Genomic DNA, 19,623 nt, shown 5'->3' with positions numbered 1-19,623 from the left:
AGCTTCCAAGTTCCTGGGGCTTGTTCTTATAGCCCTGGCAAGTGCCCTGAAGTGAAAAAAACAGTTGCTTCTGTTCTTATTTTGGGGAAAATTAAAAATATTTCCCATGTGTATACAAATCTTGGTGTATTGAAGACTGGAACATATTTGATCAAATCAGTAATCACGTTAAATGCTTAAGATGGATTGAACTGTGAGCAGTGGAGGGCCTCTAGTTGATGATGCCAGCCAATATACATGTGTGTATGTATAAATATATGGTTTGTTTGGTTTTTTTTTTCATTTTATTTGCCAGAACCGTAACTTGTTGAAGGAATTTCTGAACCTCTACATTGGTTTCTGATCTCAAGGATAGGATTTGCTACCAGGGAGGGTGGCTGTGATAAATAGTATGAGATGCCTTGCTTGGAGTGTGTACTTGGGTGTTGTTCTCCCATGATGGACACTACCAAGCTGTTGACTCTTCTGGTGGGTTTCTCCTAATTTATTCTGTTGTTGTTGCTCCACTTTGTGTAGACAGTGACTGCTCTGCAGGCAAGAGAGGTGATTTTACATGGTGTTGGTGATGATGGAGGTCCTGGGAAACGTGAGAGATTTGGTATAATGTTTTGCTTTTCCTCTTTTTTTCCGTATCTGTCTTTCCAAGATTCTGGAGTAGCTGTGAAAGATCTGAGTAAATCTAAATTTGTTAAATGTGTGTAAGTGGTTTTGTGATATTTTTCATCTTGAGCAGAGGTAGACTTCAAATCCTTAAGGAGACTTAGATGAGAGGTCTAGTGTGAATGGTGCCCCATGTGAGTGGACATGGAAGGCCTGATTTCTCTGGCATAGTTAGCCACACCTCTGTCTCCTCAAGCCTAGATTGGGGAGATCTGCGGTATTTTAAGCAAGTTTTTCAAGACTTTTTAAGCTCTTCATTAATGGAGAGCAGAAATGGTTATGTCATCCTTAAAACTAGGTAATAGATGCCCACTGCACTCTAACTTCCACAGGCAATGTGTTTCCTTGAGTGAACAGTTCACACAGCACTGCTGATTCAAGACATATTTCTAGTGTCCTGGCTGGTCTGGGTGGCTAGAACAACAGAGAAAGCTGGAGCTAGGATAGCTTCCAATCCTCTAGTTTTGTTTTATTTGGCTGAGATTTCCCATTGTCTCTGTAAGCTTTAAAATTGTTGAAGAGTGATCTGACAAAGACAAGCAATCAAATCTGAATCTGGGTCATACCAAGATCTGGGTAGCTAAGCTACAGTAGTTGCTTTTGCTTCTCACTAGTAAAGCACGTAAAAATAAACTAAAACAGCAATAATTGCATCACAGAAATTTTCCATGCAAATGCTTTTCATATATGAAGGAAGTTAGTCTTCTTATATCAGTTTATTATTCTGTGAATGTGTGTGAGGGGATAATAATGAGAATTACTGTAAGTGTATGTGACCAAGGATGTGTGGGGAGGGAAAAAAGAAGTAGTTTTGAGAGCAAACTCCCTCTTCCCCAGGAATTCATTCAAGTCCCTTCTTATTGCAGGTATCTGCCCGTTTACTGTTTCCTTTGTACAGGAGTACTTCCTTTACTGATTTCACTTGTTTTAATTTTATGGTGTCCCTTTAAAGGTGCGTCTCACATTCTAGGTACTCTCCGATCAACATCCAATCAATGCAACTCTAGCTTTACAAAAGGTTTAAATTCTGGTGTAGTGACTGTTGCTGTAATAGCTGTGCTTGATTCTCCTGGCTAAGTCCTTTTTACAAGCTGGAGAATTTGAGAGGAGCAACTGCAGCAGATGTGTGGTGGGTTTACCTTGGCACTCAGTTGCACTATCACTTCTCATCTATCAACACAATGGGGGAAAAGAAATACGATGAAAAGCTCATGGGTCAAGATGAGGACAGGGCTATCACTTGCCTGTTACTGTAACTCAATTTAGGGAAATTAATTTACTGCCAATTAATTGTAACAGAGTAGGACAGTTAAATAAAACTAAAACCACCTTCCCCCTACCCCTCCCTTCTTCCCAGGCTCAACTTCACTTCTGACTCTTCAACATCACCCCAAGCAATGCAAGGGGATGGGGAACTGGGGTTACAGTCAGTTCATAACATGTCTCTGCCATTCCTTCTTCCTCACACTTTTTCCCAGCTCCAGCATGTGGTCCTTCCCACAGCATAAAGTTCTTCACAGCCTTCTCCAATATGGGTCTTTCCCATGGGCTGCAATCCTTCAAGAACTACTCCAGCATGGGCCCTTTCCATGAGACACAATCCTTCAGGAACGTACTGCTCCAGTGTGGGTCCCCCATGGGCCACAGTTCCTGACAGGAGCCTGCTCCTGCATGGGCTCTACATGGGCTGCAGCTGCCTTCAAGGCACATCTACATGCTTCAGTGTGGGATCCTCCACAGGCTTCAGTGTGGATCTCTACTCCACCATGGTCATCAATGGGCTGCAGGGGGACAGTCTATCACTATGGGAAAATCTCTGCTCTGGCACCTGGAGCACCTCCTTCTCCCTCCTTCAGTGACTTGGTATCCACATAGTTGCTTCTCTCACATTTTCTCCTTCCTGTCTCACAGCTGCTGCAGTGTGTTTTTTACTCTTTGAAAAATAGCTTACCACAGAGGTACCACCAGTGCTGCTGGTGGGCTCAGCCTTGGCTAGGAGCTGGTCTGTCTTGGAGCCTGCCAAAACTGGCTCTGTCTCACATGGGGCCAGCTTCTGGTTTCTTTTCACAGAAGCCACCTCTGCAGCCTCCCTACCCTCCTGTTGCCCAAAACCTGCCACATAAACCAAATATAAGATGGAATATCTCAAAATATGCCTTTTTTTTTTTTTTTTTTGAGAGGATTTAGTTGTCTTGATTGCTTAGCTTTCTGCTGGTCGCAGGGGTCAATAGACCTTGTAAGGTCACTTCTTTGGCTGGAGCTTTTGGAAAAGACCTTGCCTCCAACCCAGTGAGTTCTTATATAGTGGATGTTTAGCTTTGCGTATGCTCCAGTTACCACACTAGACTGTAGAGCCTTTCCTTACTTCCATGACAGTACAAGAACTTGTAGAAAAAGACCAGAATCCCAAACTGCAGCATTCTGGAAGAGAAATGCTTGCAAACTGTGGTTCTTTTTTTCCATATAATCTGTCCCCTTCTGGATTTTCAGGGGGCTTGGTGGAAAACTGAGCCACAGGAAGCATTTTAAAATTTGTCTTACGTCTTTAAAGATCTATTTCTTTAAGTATACTGGCTTTCAAAATTATTGGTAGCACCTACAAAAGAAAACAGTTGTATGACTGTGCTCATAATGATCACTAATCTTGCTTAATCCTGTTTTGCATTTGCAACTTTTACTTGCTTCATCTACTTTTGATGTTATGATAATAAACAGTGTAATTCCAGGCATTTTAAGGAAAAAGTCTTCTTAAAAACATTTAAAGTTTGGATAGCTTGTGGCACTAGTGCTCAGCTTCTATCCTAGTTTCTGTCCACCCAGTTGGAATTAAGGATGCATTTCCACTGTAGCTGTGCTGCTCAGATAAACAAGTTAAAGCATTAGGAGTAATCCAGTCAACAGAGCTCAACCCTGGTTGCAAAACTTGCTAACATGAAGATGGAAAGCAGCTTCTGTAAGTGGCTCTTGGCATGGTTCACCCATGCTGCTGCAGCCAGCAGTAGATGTCCCCCACAAGTCGAGGAGACGTTCTTCTGCTGGGGCAGTGTTGCTGACGTGCTTCCTGGTTGGCTCCTGCTTTTCCAAAGGAAATGAGGGGCTGTGGCGTGGAATGAGTGTGCACCTTTCCCTGCCTGCAGCACCAGCCTGGCTCTGGCTCTAGGATCCGCTTCAGTGATGCAGCGGGAAAGTGGAGGTGATGTCCAGTGTGGTTTCAGCCACCATTTCTCTCTTCACAGGTCTTTGCCCTGGGGTTGTGTTCATTATGAGCCATGGCTCTTGATGTTGAACCTGGCTTATTAAAACCAGCCACAGTAGTCTAATGCAGTGTAAGCGTACATATGCTGTGTTTGTAACCCGAGTTAGCTGAAAAGGAAGGAGTTGGAGTTTTGCCTGCTTGTATTAGAGCAAGAACACAACAGTTTGTGTTACAGCAGCTCATGCAGGCCTAATCCCTCTGTTCTCTGAATCACAGCTGGCTGGTCTTGCACTCTGACTTAACTACAGTACACTTAATTTAACTGGTGAAGTGTCATCAGATAATGCTCTTTTGCAAGGCCCTGAGGCAGGACCTGATTTTTGCAAGGGAGCCTCAAGAGAAAGACAAGCCAAGCTCCTCCCCTCTGCCAGCCTAATAACCTGGAGAAAGTAGGTCAGGGTTGGCCAATCTTCCAAGTCCTACAAGTAGCACATGCAGATCTTCGTGTGGACAGGAGCTGTAAGATGTACTAACAGAGCAAAGCAGAGGAGAGGTGCTGGAAGTATCTCACAGGAAGGAGACAGAAATATTCCTATTTGGACACATGCTGCTCCAGTCTGTGCTAGGGGGAGCCTGGATGGGCAACTAAGTCCCAGGATGACCAAGCTCTGTGGTTGTGTCCTGTAGTGGTCCATGCTCCATCGCCAACCATAGCAGCAGACTCTGACTCTAGAGCCATAGGCTGGTACTGATGTTTATGTATACATATACACACACACACACACACACATATATATATATAACCTTAAAAGCTGTGTATCTTAAACAATGAACAATACTAGTAACAATTACTCGTGAAATGTCTACTGCAGATCTCGGTCTAACATTGAGGCAACTGTAGACTTGATTTCAGTTTCCTTAACACACGCACTACTTTTGTCCTGTGGTAAGGTTAGCCAGAATGTGTGCTGGGAGGGCAAAGTCATGTTGGAAACAGGCTCATGTGTTCCACAGTGAAACTGATCCAGAAAAAGCTGCTCTTTCCAGTTGCAAAAGTATCTTTTTGATGGGAACCAAGTTCTATATCGGAATACTTGCTATGTAGTTATTGAGGCAGGGACTGTTCCTGTAAAATGTTAGTGAAAACCTGTTTTCTCCTAGAGGAAGGCTTTCCTGTTACTCTATTACACTGTAATGATAATATCAGAGTAGTCATGTCGGCTTAGACCAAGGATCCATCTTGCCTGATATTCTGGTTGAAGGACCTCCTTGTCTGCCATTCCCTTTCCATGCTGCGACCAACTGCAGCCCCAGGAGAAGGGAGCTTGATGGTGACTGGGAACTGTTCCTGTTTCATGTGCTGTCATGTCTCCAGGCAGAACTTTGTGGTGAGGCTCTCCTCCAGGGAGTTGTGGACACCACTATTTCTCCAGTTTGAGCTTTTCAGTCCCTCCACTTAGGAGGGGTCTCCCTCCTTTTATTCAATTTATCCTCTGTAATAACTCTATTTCTTCCTTTTTCTTTTCTTTTCTCTCATGCTCCTTCCCAGGGAGGGCTTTGAAGTTGTGGCAGCTTTGGGCTAATGCCTGATCCTCAGGGAGAATCAGGAAGGACATCAGTCATAGTCAGATACAAAGGAAAAATATGAATAGGGTTGGCATGTGATGCTTTCCTCTGAGCCTTTCCAAGCACTCAGCTGTCTTCAGTAAAGGACTCCCTGGATGTGCTTCTGATGTACTTAGTAGCCCTCACTGTGTTTTGTTTTGTTTTTTTTTTTTTTTTTTTTGCATAAACTGCACTGGTTTTCCTTGAGTCTGTGAGTCTTCTCATCCACAACTCCTTTCATAAGGAGTTCTGCAGGTTGCTATCTACTGCATGAAGACGACTTCTAATTTTTTAGAAAATGGCTTTTAAAAGAAGTATGATTTGAAGCATCCTCTCCTTACTGCCTTGCATTTTTCGGGATGCTAACTGTTCCACATAACAGTCTGTACCCAATAAAAGTTCTTAAATGTAAATGAACACATTTGTTTGTTTCTGACTGAATGTTATGAAGGGAAGGAAAAAAAATAATCATTAACCTTCCTCATCTTCATCATTACAGAAAGGAACACTTTTGCAAAGCCTGTCACTAAAAACGATCCTCTGTCAAAGGATCTGGTGAACAGCGTTACAGGACAGTTGAAATACAGGGAATGCCGATATTATACTAGGTTGTGCTGTGCTTAGTTGGACAGACTAACTCACATGCGCAATCATCCCTTTCCCTCTATGGACCTGTTACCGTTGGTGTGCTTAAGCTGGGCTAAGTGCTTCGCCATCCATTTTTCAGTCCTGTAAAGGAAATGTTTGTCGTAACCTCACTGAGCAGCAGGGTTGGGGCGGACGCAATTCGCAGGTCTCACTTTAAGTTTCCTGTAATTGCTTGCAGTAGCAGTGATGATGGTTTTACTAAGACGTGGTGTTTATATAGCGCCTATACTTAGCTGTGATTCTGCCTAGTTAGGACAGCTCCAGGTTTTTAAAATGTTGATGACAACGTCTGGATTAAGAAGGCGAGGGAAGAGCCTTTTCTCACTCAAAGGCCTGGAGGCTGCACTTCAGCAATATAGTAAATCAAACTCTAGGGCGGCTGGTAAAGGACCAAAACCTCTAAAGCCTCATGAAACCAACACTGATCCAGTGTAAACTTGTTCTGCGGATTCGGAGAACCTTGCCAGTTTAAATTTCTATTAGCAGACTTTATGCCAGACTAAGAATAATCTATACTCCATCAGCTAACATAAATCTGGAATAAAAGTCATATTGTGGGTTTTGAGTAATTTACCAGGAATGTGATGATGTGCCTAAACCTACTCTAGACCAAATTATCACTGCCCAGATCTGGCATTGCTGTGTGCTCACAGTCATAGCTGAACTAGGCAGCTGCGCTGCCCGTTCCTTCTCTCCTGCTCGTGTCTTTGTTGGCAGAATGAAACGTTTTACAAGTTTAACACTGAAAAAGCTCTTAAGAACTAGACATTTTAATTAATTAAAAAAAACAAAAACAATATGAAACAAAACCCAAACCCCTTAGATTCTGGCACACTACTAGAAAACCAAGTTTCTCTCTGGGCTATTGCAAGCTCGTGTTTTAGTCCCTTTTCTCTGCCATCTGTCTGCAGGGGGAACTGTACAGATAATGTAGAGGTGTAGATATTTTGTTTGTTTGTTTGTTTTGGCACTTCTACAAATTTGGTTTGAACCTACTGAAGGGTTCAATTCACTTATTTGGTTTTCTTTTTCCTTTCAAGGCTGGATCAGTGAAACCATTGGTGGTGTCCCACCCTGGTAAACTGGGTGGTAGTGCACAGCTTAGCTGGTAATTCAGTCCTTTCCTTCACTTAAGTAACAGGGGAGATGAAAAGCATTATAATACAAGGCCATAATAATCTCTAATAAACCTATTACCCAATTACAGCATTTCTCATAGCATAGCTGCTGCTTTGGGAGCTGCCTTACTTCACTTGTAGTCACCTTCCGCTCATGAAATCTGGCACCGCATCATTCCCTTTACAAAATCCCTCTTGAAGATGAAGGCCAAAAGCCCTGGCATTCCCTACAGTGCCTTAAACACAGACAGCAAATAACCTTTCATCTCCTCTTTGGGACCCCTTACTGGTAATCCCTCTGTGTACTTCTGGATATTTCGGGTTCCCTGTGGCCTTATGGCATGTCTCCAGACTCTTGTCTAGCATCTGTGTTATTGCTAAGCTATGAATTTGTCTGTTTGAAGGCTCTCAGAAGTATCTGCTCTGAATGAATGCGAGGCCTGAATTCATAGCGGGCTCAGCTACAGTCCTCTCTGAAAATGGGAACGCAGAACGTATCTAAAAAGGCAGATCAACAGTTTAGCCTTGTTGCTTTAGCTGCTGTGATGTTTTATGGTATTAAATGGAGACCTTGTGATTGTCTGGCTGCCGTAGTTTTTAATGCAAGGGTTACCTAAGAAGGGTAACAAGATGCTTTCGTGTGTGGCAGCCTGACACAGCCAGTTCGGCTCCCGGCACTCCTGGACTCTGCCTCTTCAGGCGACAGAACTTCTTGGTTTCCAAAGACACACCACCGGCCTCTGCAGCAAAGACCCTACATCCTTGTTTGTTGCCTGGGAATTGGCAGGGAGGGCACGCACACCAAGCTGATGTCTTGCCCTGAGCACTGGCGTCCCAGTCAGACCATTTACCATCCCCTCCATCCAGCCACACGGCCAGGGAGCATTACTGGCTGCTGTGTGGCAGACCTTGCCGTTCTGCCTTTTCTTCTGTTCCTCCTTGCCTGTCTGATGCTGAATTAATTGATAATTAACAGGGCCTGTGTTCTCTTCAACACCAGAGACAGCTTTTTTTAGGGCCTTGTGTTAATCTGTCCTTTCACTGGTTTGCGGCAGAGCAAGGGTAAGCCAAATCTAATAATTCATATATTTATTAGGATGTTGACAGGGAAACATTAATTATTAGGGAATTATTGATATTGGACAATTAGTGATAATTGTTTTTAAAAATTCTCTTTTTTTTTAAAACTGAAAAATCATATTAAACTGGGAAAAAACATCATTTTAAAATTCGTTACATTTTCACCTGACCATGGCAGAGAGACCAAATCGTATTTCCAAACCACCGCTAAGCATGTTGTCCTAGTGAGCCCCATAAAATTCACTCTTTGAATAAAAAATCAGTTATTATTTTTAAGCACTCAACATAACTATACTTCTGGCCTAGTAAGACATTCACGTACCTCATGCCATGCTGGTTTGCTGTGATTGCTACTAGGTAATGTTCAGCCCATTGAAAATGCCTTCATTCCCCCTACTTTGGGTTTCTCTAGGGAAATGTTGGGTTTGATAGCTTCCATGAAATCCAGACGAGCCCTGCAGCGGGACAGTAGCGAGTGTGTGCTGCACAGCCTGCTCAAGCTCCCTGCCCCAGCCAGAACCGCTCGTGCGTAAGGCTCAGCTGGCATTTTTTAGCTTCCTTCCCCTCGGAAGAGAGGGAAGTAGTCCAGTAATTCCCGTTCTTAGCTTGACCTCAGTGAGGCTACTCAGCTGCATGTAACTTCATGCTAACCAAGTTGTACTGAAGTGTGGTAAGCCAAAAAAAAATGGTGGAAAGTAGACGAGGATGGTCATTTGGGACATAGTAAGATTTTATGAACGGGCTTCCACCTAATGGCGGAGGACGTTGGTTAACCAGAAGGCAAAAAACTCCAATGACCCAAAGTAACATAGCTCTTTAAAGAAGTTCTGCTGTGTACTTGCTGGAATATTCCTGTATTTGCATAGACATGGTATTTGGAGATCATGGATCCAAAAATTCTGGATCCAGATTTGCTTTCTATAGTGGTGATGCATATGTTAGCTGAAATTAACGTTAATATAGTTTTATTTCATATCCGTTATGGTCGCAAGTATTTATGACGTGCTCACGTGGAAAAAAAAAAAAGACATTTTTATGGTGCAGAATTTTTTAATAGGAAACCAGATTTTGGAATACTTCAAGAACTTAGCATTTCTTTCAACTTTTGATGGGCAAATGAGATAAATTTTAACGTACGATGGCGGTGGCTTCATCTTTGTTATTTTATATTTCAACAGGCTTTCTATAGTTTCTTTATGTCTATTGTGCTGTTGAAATTGGAATGACTGAAATAGAAATTATATGTCTGAAATATTAATTATATTAATATGGGGGCCTGATGACAGTTGTCTCACCAAATTGGTAACATAAGATCAAGTGGTTTCCAGTCATTGTAGAAAATTTTAAAGGTTTCTTTAATAGACAGATTGCTTAAAGCATTACTCATTTTTAATGTGAAAATGATTGATCCTAATTACTGTCCATTGTGTGTTTCACTTCATGATTCATAATGTAATTTAGAGATAGAATTCTATAGCAATTACTTAACCAGGAGATAAATCAAACGAGGAAAAGTCGTTGAATCCTTACTTCCTATCTCTCAGCCATTTCTTAAGGCGGGGTGTTTGAAAATAACAGTTTAGATGCTTTTGTTGTTTGATACCTGTCTTCAGTTTCTGGAGATCTGGTGGATGCTATAAATCTTACAAAGAGATTATAATGAACGTTTTGTTAATTACTCCATAATGCATCTAGCTATAAACTGCTAATTGCAGGACCCTCTGTTAGTTCGATTGACATCAATGCTGAAACGCTTTAATTTTACTTTTTAGTGTAAAGGTGGGGGTTTAGCTACACTTGTACTTAATTGTCAGTTCATATTTGTTTTTTCTTGAGAAATACTAATGGGGTCTGGTCCGTTCTAGAGCGTTATCCGGGCCATTAGGTATGAAGCTCTTTGCACTGGGAGAAGTGTGACATTTTAGTTGTGTGCACGTGTTGTGGCATTTACAAAGAGTCAAAAAGAGCCAGGAAGAGAGGAATATGGAATCACACCATACGGTCACTGTCTTACAGTACTGCATGTGTCCATTTTCAAACCTTCCAAGTTTTCCATTCTCAAACCTTGCAGACTTTAGCTACGTTAAAAAGCTGAGATGCGCCGCAGATTGCTAGCCCACAAATTACGGAGGAGTCATGCCGGAATGCTTGTGCAAAGCGTAGCCTGGAGCCTAGCTGAGCTGTACAGAAACTTCGCTTTCTTCAGAAGTGTCCCGAGGAAGAAGTACAAATTCTTACATGTTGCTTCTTTGAAAAGTCTGTGGTTGCTATTTCAAGTAGGCTACTTAATAAAATAGCAATTCCACGACAATGTTTTCTCTACATAGATAATTCTCTTGGATTGATTACACTCGCAAAGCACCAGCTATTGAACTATAAACCATTTCGTAAAGATGCTTCCTTTTAAAATCAAAATATAGGTAACAGTGGTGATCAAGCGACTTTCCACTTAATGGCTTCAGATTAGTTTTTTTGAAAAACATACCTGGCAAATCTATTAGCACAATCACAAACAGGAATAAATACGTCCATGCAAAAGAGTACACACTCTGCTTTATGTGTGCTTGATAACTTTAATGTTTTGAAATATATTAAGTGAATACTTTTGTGTTACTGGCCAGATTGCTAGTAGCAAGATTTTGGACCCCAGCCGATACTAGGGAGTAAGATTTTGATTAATATAGTATAGCTTATAGCAATATCTTAATGAGAGCACACAGTCTTCCAGTATTTTTCCTCGTCATCTAAAGAAGGAAGTTATAAAAGAATACGTTTTCATTTTCTTAATTGAAAATAGCACAAAATAAACTTTCAAACATGAAAGGGCAGATGATTAGCTCTTTGCCTCAGGTTAAAAAAGATAATAAAGGAAGGGAGTGAGGGGGTGACTTGGCACTACTGAGTTATGAAGACTGATTTTTTCTAAGTTTGGTTGTTCTGTGCCTTGGGTTTAGTTTCTGTCTCAACACTTACTTGGAGTCTGTCTGAGAGGAAGTTAGTAATGGCATCTGTATGCCAGCTGTGCCATGGCATGGGGTTTCCACATGCTTAGCGATTTTGAATACAGATAGGAAACCATTTGCTGTTTGTGTTTAAAAAAAAAAAAAAAAAAAGAATTTTGTAACTTATAGTTAGGGATGATCAGATAATCACATAAAAAATTAAATGGAAAGGGAAGCATTGACATTTTGCCTAGAACGCTGTTCAGCACCAGTATTTTGCTGAAAAACCAAGCTTTTGTAGGCAAGTTCAGTCTCTTGGCAGAGCAAGTCTGTTTATTGCCAAAGCAGTGCTCGATGCCCAGACTTACCAGGTGAGATCTTGTCACTCCTGATTTTGGTGGATATTTTGCTGTTTAGTTTCAAAGTTTTGAGTCTCTTCTTGTGGCACAGTTTTGTGTAGTAATTCGTCGCAGCTAATGTGTTCAGTGAAAGTTGGCAACTAGTTACATCTGCCAGCGAGGAAACAGATTTAAAAAACACACGAGGGTCGATCCCCCTGTTTCCCTGACTTTAAGTAAGAGATAAGATCAGACAGAAATTCTTAGGAGCTAATAAAGGTTGCTATTTAAAGGCTTTCCACGCTGATCCCCAACTTTAAATAGCTGCTTGCAGTGTGATCTGCCAAATGACAGCACTTAACTAAGCCCCGCAGGTGTGGAGCACAGTGTCAAACTCCCAAAGAAGTTCTTGGGAGTGTTGTAGCAGTGCAAGGAATTTCTTACACAGCCAAATCTTTGAATCACAAAGTCTGTTTACATACAAAATTTTAATTGAGGGAGGCTGAGTCTATTTTTGGTTTGTTTACTGTCCCTAAAGTTTCCCTAACTAGAGGAATACCTAATGCACAGATGTGCGCGTTTTACCGCAGCAGAGCAGGTGGCTTTTCACGATCACCAAACCCACAGAAATAACTCCCCATGCTCTCCTTTAAAGCATCTGAGCAATGTTTTAGAGAAATCTCTTAAGGATTACATCAGTCTTGGCCCAATTTGACAGAAAAAAATCTCATTGGACAGAGGAAACTTAATTGGACAGAAAAAAAAAGTTACATGCTTTAACTGGTTGGAGAGGTAGGATTTTTGGGGCTGCCAAAAATGCGTTCCTTGCTCTCAGGAATGGCTATTATTAGACACATCAGATGAGTTGTATCAGTGTGTATTTTTCTCCCACTGATAATTCTGATTAGCTATAGTTGGCTTATGTTTCTGTATTTTCAGGTAGTGACCTGTGCAGTTGTTATTCTAATACACTCTGTAAATAAGATCTTGATTCTGTAGTGCCCTCCACAAAGCTCTGGTGATTGCAGTGGCTTCACATTCGAACAGCTCTCCTTACAGTGTGCTTAGCAGTACGTGAGTGGGCTGACTGATTTCCTTTATGACTGCCAAACCAGCAAAGGTGAAAGAGGATCTGAACCTGTATACCAGGCTGCTTGTTTTCGTAAACTGAAGAAACTAACTCTCATTAGCTCTTGTGAGACTTCACCTGCAGTACTGTGTCCAACTCTGGAGCCCCCAGTACAAGAAAGTCATGGACCTGTTACAGTTGGTCCAGAGGAGGCCACGAAGATGATCAGAGGGCTGGAGCACCTCTCCTGTGGGGACAGGCTGAGAGAGTTGGGGCTGTTCAGCCTGGAGAAGAGAAGGCTCCAGGGAGACCTGATAGCGGTCTTCCAGTACCTCAAGGGGACTTGTAAGAAAGACGGGGAGAAACTCTTTAGTAGGGCCTGTTGTGATAGGACAAGGGGTAATGGTTTTAAAATAGAAGGAGGTAGATTTAGACTAGATATAAGGAATTTTTTTTTACAATGACGGTGGTGAAGCACTGGCACAGGTTGCCCAGAGAGGTGGTGGAAGCCCCATCCCTGGAAACGTTCAAGGCCAGGTTGGATGGGGCTCTGAGCAGCCTGATCTGGTTGGAGATGTCCCTGCTGCTTGTAGGGTGATTGGACTGGATGGCCTCTAAAGTTCCCTTCCAACCCAAACTATTCTGTGATTCTAAGGCTGTTTCTGTGAAATACTTACTTCTGTGACACAAGCCAAAGTAATTAAAGGCTAGTAAGAGAGGAAGGGGTAAAAGCTTTTAAAAATAATTACCTTTGCCGGTAGAAGTATACATATTTCCAGTAAACTTGAATCAGTCCCAGTGCCATTCTTTTTGTTCGAGGCTTTTACCTTCCCCTTTTAAAAGCATAATGGCTGCTTGTTTTTGGGAGATTGTTAATATCATTGTATCATTCATGCAATTATATTTACGTAATTTATATAGTTGAATATTTTTCTGTCATAGACCACGAGGTGATCTGTGGTTTCACGTAATTGTATTGATTATTACAACCCAAACTTGAGTTTCACCTAACTTGAACGTCTGTTTTGCTCTCTAGTTGACACTCCAGATCCCTATGTGGAGCTGTTCATCCCATCCGCCCCTGATTGCAGGAAGAGAACAAAACATTTCAATAATGATGTGAATCCTGTGTGGAACGAGACCTTTGAGTTCATTTTGGACCCCAACCAAGAGAATGTTCTTGAGGTAAATGACATGGCTGAGCTGCATCTGTGAAAATGGAAGTTGGACAATGTCTGGAAGGTTAAAATAACAGTAGCTTGTACGTGTATGGCATCTGTTGTCTCAAGATTGCAATTTCTTCTTAAACATTAAAGGCTGGTTTTTGCCTTTAGGCATGGTGCTAAGCAAGAGGTGTTGTAAAAATTGTGTTATTCAAGGAGTAGCCTTGAGAGTCATTATAAGACTTGCTTCTGAGTCATCTCTCGGACTGCTCCTGAAGGCTAGAAGCTTGCTGTTCTTCACATCAGCCATAAATTTTTTTTCTCCCTGATTCGTACACTGCTTCAACTATTATGGACAGTGGATAGCTGGGGATAAAGTTAGGTCTCTACTCATTCCCTGCTTCTCCTTGAGGAGACAGAAAACAGAAGCATGGTTCTGCTTTCTCCTCTCTGCTTGGAGTCAAGGGGTGAGTAGCCCACGCAGTGATATTTTGGGTGCTCTTACTCCATGTGAAGGCTTGTTAACCAGATCACCATTAAGTCTCAGTATGTTAAGCCTTTCTGGATTGTGTACAAAAGGTGAGTGTTAAGTGTAACTATAAGTGGTCATGGCAAGCATTTAATGGTATCTGTAGTCCTTTGTTAGCTTGGTTCTTCACAGGGGATGGCCCTAACGTGTGAAGTCTTCTAACCAAAGCTTAGGGAGTTTCAGCCTAAATTGGCCGACTGAGACAGAGGCTAAAGCCTGTGAAGCTTTTCCTTGAGCTAGTAATCATAATCTCTTGGGACTACACTGTTGAAGATCTGAAAATTGAATTGTACTTCCTACAAGGCTCCCTGTGTTCTTGAGGAGAGGGATAGGTTCTACAGTTTGGGGAAGAAGAATCCCATGATCAACTCAGTGGAGCATGAAGAACTATTGTATCCTCCTGCACAAGAGACAACAAAACCAGGGAATTCACAATAAGTTCAACACAACTTTGCAGAAAGCAGGTGACCCAAAGTAGCTTCCACCAGCTGGTCAACTCAGTCACCTGAGTTGATTCTTCCTAAATTCTTACATGCAAACCAGCCACATGAAACTTGAGAAAAGATTGAAATCTCTAAGTTAGTTCTTCCTTTCTGATAGCAAGTCAGGCAAATAGGTATCAGGAATTAGAAAGAGAAATGGAGTGATTCTGGTTTCTTAATGAGCAAACATTTGTGAAAATAGGAAGTAGAAAAGAAGAACTTGGGTTCATCAACCCACCTTTGTTGCAATATGGGAAATAAAAATTGTTCCAAGTTCGCCTGATAAAGTTTTTATGGATTCTAACAGAAGTCCTGGGGCAGAGAGTTTAACCTGTCTCTTGACAGATCCTGTGCTTTTTTGGAAGATCCGCGGGAGCTACAGCTGGCTAAATAATTGTTGTGATCTATAGTAGCTCTCATGATCTTCAAAACATGAAGCAATAAACTGAGCAATAGCAAATATTAGTTAAAATATAGTCGCTTGGTTTTACTGGCATGGTATAAAGACTGGGTCAGATATTGCTTGTAGTTAATTTCCATTAATTGCTGTTAATTCCTTCCTGTTGCACGATCTCAGATATTTTTGGCCATGTGGAGGCCTGGGTCATTCACTTCCTTCTGTAGTTATAATGTGACTTGCTCATTTCCCACCAGGGTGAGAACCCCCAGCTACTAAACCATCTTTTGTAATTTGGCTAACATTTTGTGAAGCGTTTCTCAGTTTTTAGCATGGTTTTATGCAGTAGTTTAAAGTACAGGATTTTATGAACTGGTACAATGTTGATTTCCAGCACACTGTGGCCGTAGCGTACTGCCAGGTTCTTCAAGTTTCCATCTTCTCTAAGAGAACACAAGATTGATTCTAAGTAGAATTTGGAAGTGTATCTTTACAATAACTAAAGGCTGTTGCTGGTTTCTGAGACGCATGCTATAAAATTCCATGAAAACTCCCTGCAAAGAGCCGGTGATACCGTGTAATAGTGGTTGATTCTGAACCTGGTTGATAGGCGTTGTTAACGGTAAACATTCCCTTTGCCATGAAAGGTGTAGTCTTTAGGTGAAAATTGATGCTTGTGTTCTGCCATTGTTGTACACACATGCAGTGCCTGGCAGAGCCTTTGGATTCTGCATGGAGTGCAGTGTCAGAATTCAGATCTGTGAGACCACCTTCCCCTCCCAAAGCCTCACTGTGAATCCCGAGGCTCACAGAGACTCCGCGTTCTTCTAGACTCCTCAGATTATTTTAGTCTAAATCTGTCCCAAGTGCAATTTTCACTCTGAAGTGTAAGCAGCTCTCCAAAATCCCATTAAGAAGTTTTTGCTATTGCTATTAGTTTTAAAAAACAGCCCTCAGAGATTACAACAATGGGAGTAAAGTTCTGCAAGGAAAGAAGAGAATGCAGATGCCATTAAAATAATGGGATCTGTCCTAAAATACAGTTCATCATTTCAAAGGGTTGCTTATGGCACAGGATGAAGAAGATTCTTTACAGCTGAGAAGAGGCTGAACCCAGATATAACAACTAGTTTTTCAAGTGATTGTATCTTGATTCCATTTGTTTTATGCAAAAGATATGATCCAAGCCGCAAACATATGATATTTTAGAAGGTACAGTTCTACAAAGTGGAAAAAAGTCATAAGCCAAATTACTTTGGAGAACTCATTTGATAGAAAACCTGTAAGTGGTAATTTGAAGTTCTTTCTGAATAGCTTGCTTGAGAACTTGGAAGACTGCCACTGAGGAAAAGGACTGCTAGATGTAGACCCCCGTGTGTTAGAGCAAAAGCATTGAACAGTGTTCTGGAGTATCCACCTACACCTTTGGGTAGTATCACATTTTGAAAAGGTATATGCTCTGACATGGAGAATATGAGAAGAGACTTGAAGATCTGGCAGGATACACAGAAAAGCTTTATGTAATTTGGAATGCTGCACTTTCTGCCAAATCATTGCTATAAAAATCTCGGTCTGTAGACAGAAGGCTAGGATGTATGGATTCTGTCTTCACTGAAATATTTTTGATGTGTCAGATTTAAAACTATACTAGTTTCTCCACAGATAAATTTTACTAACTGGAAATTTGAAGTGATTTTATATTTTATATGTATAATTTGAAGTTCTTATGTCTATTTAGAAAGATGGTGATATTTACTGACAAAGGTGCTCAGATGAAAAATGCTTTGTAAATGATACCGACGTACTCACGCAATTGAATGTATTGAAGGTGCCACCTGCACTATACATGAGCTAAGCCTGTTTTAAAAGAATGTCTGTTGCCACTGGGCATTGACAGAGTTGTATTAGGCCTATTGCTTTTCCATATATTTTTTTTAGCTTTAGGCATAGATTGTATGGAATTAAAAAGGGATTTATCGAAGTAGAATTGAATACACATGTATCTTTTCTAGGTTACTTTGATGGATGCCAACTACGTTATGGATGAGACTCTTGGCACATCCACATTTCCTATATCTGCTCTGAAACTGGGAGAGAAGAAGGAGGTCCAGTTAACTTTCAATGATGTAAGTCGCAACATTCACAGCTTTGCCTGTGTTGGTGCAGCTTTGAACACGATGGAAAGCTCTTAAAAGAGTGCCTGAACTGAGAGCCCTAAACTGTCGTGTAGACCAGGACGTACCGCATTTCAGTCCTTTGTCAAGTGTCTGAATTTTATCTGTGCCACATTCTGGTTAGATACAGCTTCTTCATAAATCAATGGAGGATGGTGCTTGTGAAGCCGAAGTGATGTATCCTAAGGACTCTCACTGAGTCTGGAATTAGTCAGGGTATTCCCTCAGTCACTTTGTTGAAGCATAAGAAAAACATTTTGCCTGTCCTTGATACTTGTCAGAAGTACAAGTTCCTAGATGAAAGGAAATCCCAAACTATTTCTGATCCCATCAGTCTACCTCAGTACTATGTATGTATGTGCTCTCTTAATATAGAACTAAGTTTTGAATTCAAGAAGGGATTAAAATGTATCATGGAAGGGATAAGGGTGGCAGCCTTTCAGTTAGGAAATAGCTGAATGTTTGGGGGTGTGCGAGGGGGTATCTCAGGTGAGGATTGTTCTCTGCATACCCTGTTCTGAAGCTCATTTTCTAAGCATTCACTGTTGCTTAGAATAAAGAAAAATAGTGCCACGGAATGCCTTAGAGTTCCTTCCGAGAGAATCCTCTTTGAAAGTCTAGTTTTGAACTTTCACTTGCTAAACTAGTTTCTGCAGCACTTGGTTCCATTTCATTTAATGGTCTTTGTTAGCGTGAGAGGTTTTGCAGAGTATGCTGGTCAGTGCATTACCTCTACTACTGATGGCTATGGCTTCTGGAAAGCTAACAGAAATTCTTTTATTGTTATATGTTTTACTTTACATAAATGACTTGTTGTAACACAGCCCTAGTCAACGTGCAATACTGCATTAATGTGAGCGCTCCAAAAATAAAAGGCAAGTCTCAATTAGGTTGTTCTCTTTAAATGCATGTACAGAACAGAAGGAGTCCGTTTAACAGGGATTGTCTGCCTGCACAATAACTCCCAGAAATCATTGTTAAATCTGTGTGCAGTTGAGCTTGTTCTGCATGTATTAAAATACTGTTATTTGTTAGTGTAACGTATCAGAGGCCATTCTGAACATAATTCTGTACTTGTAGGTATATCCGTCACATCTGGTTATCTTTATATGTATAAAAATATATGGTATGCATATACTGTATGTATAAGTACTGTGTGCATTTCTGTGTTGGGCTATGGCTTATTGTATGATCAGAGGTCTCGATTTGTGAGTGCTTTGCTGCCTTCCATGTGATTTGACTTTAAAAGTGTAGTTACGGCAACTAACTGGTGAAGGCCTATTTATATGTAAGATTTATTATTCATATGTAAGATTTAGCACTTAATTAGGCATAGCCTTAGGATAGTTAGAATTATTATACTCTCCTTTTTTTCCTTTCTTTTTTTTTTTTTAAATTACTGCATTTTTTGAAGTTTCTGCATATTTATTTCACTATTTTATTTCACCTCCTGAGCTTCCAGAGTGTGGACTGACTGCTGTTGCCTGGTTCTGCCAGGCATGAGGTGAGAAAGGGCTGATGGTCTTTTGCCAATAAATTTTGAAAACACAGTTTACAAAGCTTATTCTAAAAATATAAGGCCTTGTCACGTTACAGATATGCTTTAACTTCTCATCAGCACTCAGCAGAGCTTGGTAGGGTACATAGGGAAAAAATACAGCGAAAATACAGTGAAAAAAGCCAGGTACGCTCTGAAATTTGTAAGCAAATAATAAGGGAGCATCAAGTCAGATTGAGCCCAGTGTGGACAGTTTGTATACACAACGTCTATTCCTGAGGTTTCTGTGGCGGTCTCTGTAAGGTATAGAAAATGGCATGCAGTTTCCCTATTGGAACGTTTCACTTCAAGTGTTTGTTTAATACCGTATGCGTACGTTTTTTTTTTTTTCAAGCCCTGGATCATGGCATCGTTTCTGAAGTGCTTTCTAAATCAGTAATACCAGCTGGTGGAATAACTTAATTACTACACTGTCTTTGAAGTATTTCCATAAATGACTCTTCACTCTGTTTCTTCATGTTCTCCCTTTGTTATGTCTTTGCCTTTTCTTTCTCCCACAACCCTGTTAATATGCCACCTCATTTACAATTCCCAGTTCAGAGAGCAGGAGTGGAGTGCCAGGTTTTACCTGGCCCGTTGGCAGGTACGGGAGATGTGGGTGGCCAGAGGCAGCTTTGCACTTCCGTATCCTTAGCTATTCTGTAGACGTGTCAAGCAAATGTTC

General features: G+C 41.2%; 1 protein-coding gene across 1 annotated transcript in view; it reads left to right on the top strand.

Annotated features, from left to right (window-relative positions):
* PLA2G4A (phospholipase A2 group IVA) overlaps positions 1 to 19,623 on the top strand; it is an 87,370-nt gene that overhangs the window by 26,134 nt on the left and 41,613 nt on the right. Inside the window, exons 5-6 of the mRNA XM_086753938.1 lie at positions 13,693 to 13,841; positions 17,240 to 17,353. Of these exons, the coding sequence (XP_086610064.1) occupies positions 13,693 to 13,841; positions 17,240 to 17,353 (263 nt within the window). The remainder of the gene's footprint in view (positions 1 to 13,692; positions 13,842 to 17,239; positions 17,354 to 19,623) is intronic.

The sequence above is a fragment of the Chlamydotis macqueenii genome, chromosome 8, assembly GCF_036417535.1.
Source record: "Chlamydotis macqueenii isolate bChlMac1 chromosome 8, bChlMac1.mat, whole genome shotgun sequence".
NCBI classification, from domain to species: Eukaryota; Metazoa; Chordata; class Aves; order Otidiformes; family Otididae; genus Chlamydotis; species Chlamydotis macqueenii.
Note: the sequence above shows the minus strand (reverse complement) of the source record. Positions and strands in the feature narration are given on the sequence as shown.